Consider the following 7,169-nt stretch of genomic DNA (forward strand, 5'->3'; position numbering starts at 1 on the left):
CTATGTATAACACGTTATATATAAATATATATATGTATATATATATATAAATATATATATATATATATATATGCGATACATGAGGAAATATGATAGTGTGTGTATATATTCTATGTTTTGCGTGTTTGCCTGGCCAACACTTGATAGTACTAGCCTGCTAGCACCACCCACTTAACCACTTGGACTAATCTTTACCTACCACCTAAACAGTGCTGGTGTGGGACGACCGCAAACAGAAGGAGGTCATAGAGTTGGAGTTCAAGAGTGCGGTGACGGGTGTGCGATTGCGACGCGATCGCATTGTAGTTGCGTTGGCCAATAAACTGTTTGTGTACACCTTCAATCCAACACCGCAGAAACTCAATGTGATTGAGACAGCCGACAATCCGAACGGGTACGCATGTGTACACACGCTGCATTTATTTGCTTATTTATTTATTCGGCCCAAGAGTATTGTACGGTTGCTTTGGTACTTGTCATGTTCACGAACGGTATAGAATGAAATAGACGTTATACTCTGTGTAACCTAAGTAGTGTGATGTCTTCGTACCGTCCAGCATGGGCGCTGCACACCAGGACTTGTCTTGTGCACAACCTCTGTGTTTCGTTCTGTTTCTGTCCGTTTGCCATTGCCAACTACACCGTCGCACGCGATCACATCGCATCGCTTGGCGATCCCTGTGCTCTCTTCATCTCTCGTACTCTCGTACACTCAATGGCGTTTAAAACCCCTAAAACCCTAAAACCCTAAAAACCAACCCCTATGATCACTCCCTGCAACCCCCCTACACAACTACCCCGAACCTGGCCGTCATTCACACTCTCCTCTCTCTCTCTCTCTCTCGTGTCACCGCAGCCTCATCGCACTGTGTCCCAACACAGCCATGTCCATCCTCGCCTTCCCCGGCCGACAACCAGGGCATGTGCAGCTGATTGACTTGAGCAATCCTAAACGATCGCCAACAATCATTGCAGCGCACGAGGTGTGTATGGTGAAGTGAGGGTTGAGTAGGTGACAGTTCATTTGCGTGTCTGTATTATACAGGACATACCTCACGCGTTGTGGAGTTGTGGATTGGCTCGTTAAGATGTTGCGTATATGGTGCCATGTATCTGCGTCAGAGATCGGTGCAAAAGTGGCAACTGTATTCCGACGTGGGTGTCAATCCAACAGGGGTTTTAGGGCTTTCAGGTTCTTTTAGGGTTTTTCTGGAACCTTAAAACCTCTTCGCGACAAGTACTGACCGTGCAACTAGGAGCATATCCACACTTATATCCAGACGTACCAGCTCACGCCAGTGCTTGAGTCCTCGTTCACATAGTTTGCTTTTGTGTGTCCACATAAACAGACTGCGTTGAGCTGCCTGTCCATCAATATACAAGGAGACATGCTAGCCACTGCCAGTGAGAAGGGTACCTTGATCAGGATATTCGACACACAGATGGGCATCAAACTCCACGAACTTAGACGCGGCGCCGAGAAAGCCCAGATATACTCGTATGTGCGCTCAGTGTGTGTGAATGGAAGTCAGTGTTGGATATGGCATTGTATGTGTGGTTATGCATGTGCGTGGCCCTATGTACAACTTCTAGTAGGAGTTTTGTGTGTAAAGTAACGAGTTTCCTAGCACGAAGCACGAAGATGAAGCATGCGTGTATCTGCTATGGTGTGGCTATTGGTCTGCCACCAATACATATCCAAGGACCTCATACAATTGGTTGTTTATTTGTAGTTCTATTGCATATTGGGTTGTTTTTGTTCCGTGCACAGGTGGAACAAATCCTCCTACGACGATAACAAGTTACGTCTAACACTCATAATTCTGTTTCAGAAAGTACGGTACTCACTGTGTTCATTGGCACTTCATTTGCCCCATACTTAGGATCAACTTCAACTCAGATTCTTCGAAGCTGTGTGTGTCAAGTGATAAAGGCACCATTCACGTATTCGACATCTCCGCATACGGCAAGAATAAACAATCCAGGTATGCTGTATGTTCAAGGGTAAAACGTATGTCACAACACAAGAAATTCTAAACCTTATAACCCCGATTCCACCTGCTGGTGTTGTAGCTTGCTTATGTGTAGCCTCGAATGCTCCATATGCTGGTGTATGGTGCCCCCGTGTACAGTTGACTTGATATCGTCCTATTTCTGCGTTAGTTTGTTTGTAGTCCCGATGTCTATTGTGTCAAATGTTTTTTAAGTGCTACATTACCACTTGAAGTGATATTGTCCTATTTCTGTGTTAGTAGTTTGTATTCCCGATGTCTGTTGTGTCAAATGGTTTAAGTGCTACATTGCCAATTCAAGTGATAATGTCCTATTTCTGCGTTGGTTTGTTTGTAATCCGGATGCCTGTTGTGTCAAATGGTTTAAGTGCTACATTGCTAATTGAAGTGATATCGTCCTGCGTTGGTTTGTTTGTAGTCCGGATGTCTGTTGTGTCAAATGTTGTAAGTGCTACATTGCCAATTGCAGTGATATTGTCCTATTTCTGCGTTAGTTTGGTTGTAGTCCGGATGACTGTTGTGCCAAATGTTATAAGTGACACATTGCCACCCACTCACACTGTATGCAACTCCCACGTTCGTTTTATTACTATAAAGTTCAGAACTTCTATAGATATAAGGCATTCGTTCCACACCATACTAATTCCTGAAATGTTGGAGCGCATGCGGTACCGGACCTAAACTCTTAAAAACCTAAAACCCTACAACACCCATTTCACAGTCTGGTATCGGCAAAGAGCTACCTACCCAAATACTTCAGCTCCACGTGGTCGTTCGCTAAGTTTTCAGTTCCAGAATCCCGATGCATCTGCGCCTTCACAGCCGACGACTGTGTCTTAGGTATCTCCTGGGAAAGTCCTTTGCTTGCTGTTCATGAGTTGTTTGTGGGCATCCTACGGTCGTGTATGCGTGTGTATTGCTGGATTTCACGTTTTCTCTCTAAGTTCGCGCAGGTTACACTTGCAAAGTTGGTGGAATCCCTTTGAGTACACTCGCTTCGTATACAGGAATCTTCGCATGAGACGCTCTGTTTAAAATGGGTTTCTGGCGGCAACACCAACAACCGTTTACGCTCATACTGTGCAGATGTTGTATGCGCAATTGTCCATATTTGAGTTTACCAGATTGAAGCTTCACAAAGTGGGTTTTGGGTACATTTGTCCTATCCAAGTTCTCCCATGTAACGCGTAGATCTGAGATTTCTGGTTCCACGGCTTTGTATGAGCAATTTCATGACCCTAACACTATCAGGATCTGGCACTGAAAACACTGCAATTTCGCACTACTTTCATATCCACACGTGCTAGCGCCCATATGTACCCTATACTCTTGTGCAGTGTTGTCGATAGATGGCTCGCTGTACAAATACAGTCTTGCGCCCGACGGTGAGGCTAAAAGAGAAAGCTTCTCGAAGTTCCTGGAGTTGGAGGATGAGAACGCGCCTGTAATATAAACTGTTGTGAGTTGGCAATCCGAAGTGCATGGCGCAAACATACGTTTTATGTGCGCGAATCCGAAGATTTGGTGTGAAGGCTATGGACAAAAAAATTGTAACAGTGATGTGCATTATCCAGCCAACACTCGTTAGTGGACTCCGGGGCTCTACTATGCGACTCAACAGGACCGTGACAAGCCTTACCATGGACCAACGCAACCAACTTATGTAAGTCTACACCATTGATGGTTCCGATATGGCTAATCGGTGACTACCGTACTGTTTTGATACAAGATGGCACTAGATATCAGTGTGGAGTGTATGCCATAGAAACTGGTGGTGTATCATATACACGCATGCTGAAGGGGCTCAAACACACGCCCCAATCCCCACAATCACATGCATGTACATTCTTTCACACTCTCAAGCGTCAGTGACACAGATATGGATCAGTGTTGAAAACACACACGCCTCGAAAGTGCATATACGGACCAGGACACAGATGTATATATGTTCCACTATGCAAGTCATAAATCGCACACGTGCTGGGTTCACTCGCGACGTTTAGCAGTAGCAGTAGCATTGTACGTCCACCTCCGTTGCGCAAGACATACACAACTCAGTTATCATACTTATACTGACTGCGAAGCGGAGATGCTCTTATCGCTCAATTGTCACCAGTCGTCAGGCTCAGAGAGTAACTCGGAAGCTTTTCAAGCATCCAATCTATCACCGACCAACCGCTCCGCACAACTCTTAGCAGTTCTTGAGCTATTTGTTTCATCAATGTCTCCAGTACACCCGTTCTACACTTCAGGTACTCTCTAGAATGAGAGCAGATTGCTGATCGTGATGGTCACGCTGCACGAGCTGTCATATTATGTCTCAGCTTGCCAGTGCAATTATACATTTCTTGATGAAAACAAACGTATGTAGAGGCTTTACTGCCATCGAAGAATTCAAACCTACGTATAGTAACTACAGGTTACTAAAATGTTTGGTGTGGATGTGTTCTGATACACACCGCAGGCACATATCAAAGGGAAATTTGGTATTACACACTAAAAAAATTACCACGCTGCGCGTGGGAGCTAAGACAACAGAATGTCAATAGGTATTTCGCAGCAAAATAAACGCGAACACGACCAGATATGAAACTAAAACTAGACCTAAAGTATTGAGCTTGTCTTGTATATTTCAGTCAAATAGCAGAATATCTATGGGTGTGCATCAGTGGGGTGATAAGTTCCGAAGCAAGTGCATGATACAGCTGCTGTTTAGCATAAATATAGGGTGGCTGGTACGAGGAATTGCACATATTATGATGTACAACATATCCTGCAGCTGTCAGCCTGATAACGAACAACCTATATTGTTCCCACATTGAAGGTATCACATTGATATACATGTTCAACTTGTTTGCCCATTGCGACTATATATATATCTCAATACATTCGACGATCTATCACCGCAAAGCATGCCTCTCGCTACCATGCTACATATGAAGTGTTTGTGGTGGTATTCACATCACACGTCTCTATTAAGAATGCGGTTGACTTTGTTTCATAAGCTTTGGGCAGTCAGACATTCTAGAACAATCAGTAATTTTCCACCCCTAAAACATGACCTTATGTGCTTATTGTTTAAAACCTAACAATTGAGGCTTCAATTCTCGAAATATTGCCTCATTGATTCCTACAAAGCTTCCACACTTGATTTCAAACTTAAAACGACCTTTAAAAGTGCTTTTTCAAAACCTTGCAATTTAGACTTCAATTCTCAAAACGTTGCCATGTGGATTCCTACAAAGTTACACACCTTATTCCAAACTTGAAACATCACTTTTTGAAAAGTGCATATTTTTCAAACCCGAGCAATTGAGGCCTCAGTTCTCAAAACGTTTCCACATTGATTCCTACGATTTTTTCACTCTTCAGTTCACGCCTCAAACATGACCTTATGTACCTATTATTCAAAACCTAGTATTTAAGGCTTCAGTTTTCAAAACGTTGCCTCCTTGATTCTTACAAAGTTCTCACACTTTAGTCCACGCTTAAAACATTCCCTTACTATGCTTATTATTTAACACCTAGAAATTGAGGCTTGGATTCTCAAAATGTTGTCTCATGATTCCTAAAAAAAAATTACGCTTCAATGGCAAAAAATGTACCTAGGCACCGATGATAAAATGTCTCACTGGTTTTTTATGATGAGTGACTGATCTGATGGTAGTACATATGAACGTATTGCGCCTGTTCAAGCCCGCTGCAACGGTCTCCGAATCAGCTCACATAGTGGTTGTACTAAATATCATTGGCCATCGGTTGGGACAACAGTAGTCTGGGCTATTCCTGTGCGTGCCTACACCCTATCTTGTGTGTACCCATATCCTTCTTGTGCATACCTAAACCTTTCTTGTGCGTACCCATAAAAAAAATTGTCGTCCCGTGACTGTTCTAGACTAAATTTCGTTGGCCATCGGTTGTGACAACAGTGGTCTGGGCACTTCTTTTGCGTACCTATATCCTTCTTGTGCGTACATATACCCTCTTGTGCGTACCTATACCCTTCTTGTACGTACCGATATAATTTGGAATAGATTTAATGTGTGACTGGTCTAAAGTAAATGTTGCTGGCCTTCAGTCGCGGCACCTGTTATTAGGGCCCTTCTTGTGCGTAACTATACCCCTCATGTTGTACCTATCCTATTCTTGTGCGTACCTATACCCTTCTTGTGTGTACCTATACTCTCCTTGTGTGTACTTATACCCTTCTTGTGCGTACCTATACCCTTCTTGTGCGTACCTGTACCCTTCCTGTGCGTACCGATACCCTTCTTATGCGTACCCATATAATTTGGAATAATTGTCGTGCATGACTGGTCTAGACTAAATATCGTTGGCCATCGATTGCGACAACAGTGGTCTGGGCCTTACTTGTGCGTACCTATATCACCCTCGTCTGACAACCATCGTGCATCCACCATATTGTATCACGCTTCCACCTAAAATTCACGACCAATCCGAATTTGTTTTAGTGTCAGAAAATTTGATCAAGAACGCCATATGTATCAACTACATGTCTATCTGATGTGGTGAGGGGGTTGTGGTTCGTGCTTTCAGAGACGCGGAACGTGTATTCTCAGAGGATGACGATCAGCGGCATTATCTAAAGTACGTTGCGAAGGAAGATGCACTAAGTGGAGAATACTTCCGCAATATTCACGATGATTTCTGTGAAATTATGACAATCAAGGCCCATTTTAAGTTTATCTACCACGAAACGCATGTGATAATACACGCGATATTTCAGGTTGGAAGCATAAATTTGTTGATAGTGGTGGCCACTGTAGTGAAAAGAGCATTATGTGTGTACCTATGCCCTTCTTGTGTCGCCAAGGTTATCAAGGAATAAAGCGAGTTTAAATTTTGTAGATTTTACATTCGCGTTCTTCTTACAATCAAACTGTGAAGTTGGCTACTATTGTAATTGTGAATGTCAGGAGAATGATTGGGATAGGCATAAGAAACTTGCACCAGTCAAACGTGTATCTAAGATGTGTATTATCACGTCGTGTGTTCTCAATAAGTGCATTCTTCTATTGCACTTTTAAAATACACATTACAGCTACGCAGTAAGAAGATGCCCCTATAAGTAAAACACATAGAAGATATGTTTCATTTTGTGTCTTTCATATATATATATGTGTGTGTGTGTGTGTG

General features: G+C 43.1%; 1 protein-coding gene across 1 annotated transcript; it reads left to right on the plus strand.

Annotated features, from left to right (window-relative positions):
• Positions 1 to 204: 204 nt before the first annotated feature.
• Positions 205 to 4,608, plus strand: SARC_11175 (WD repeat domain phosphoinositide-interacting protein 3; the record flags this gene model as incomplete). Its single annotated transcript, XM_014294744.1, has 6 exons — positions 205 to 394; positions 857 to 983; positions 1,350 to 1,498; positions 1,884 to 1,985; positions 2,734 to 2,852; positions 3,350 to 4,608. Coding segments are annotated over 6 exons (803 nt in total), but the record flags the coding sequence as incomplete, so codon positions are not given.
• Between the last annotated feature and the right edge of the window lie 2,561 nt (positions 4,609 to 7,169).

The sequence above is a fragment of the Sphaeroforma arctica genome (assembly GCF_001186125.1).
Source record: "Sphaeroforma arctica JP610 unplaced genomic scaffold supercont1.1558, whole genome shotgun sequence".
NCBI lineage: Eukaryota > Ichthyosporea > Ichthyophonida > Sphaeroforma > Sphaeroforma arctica.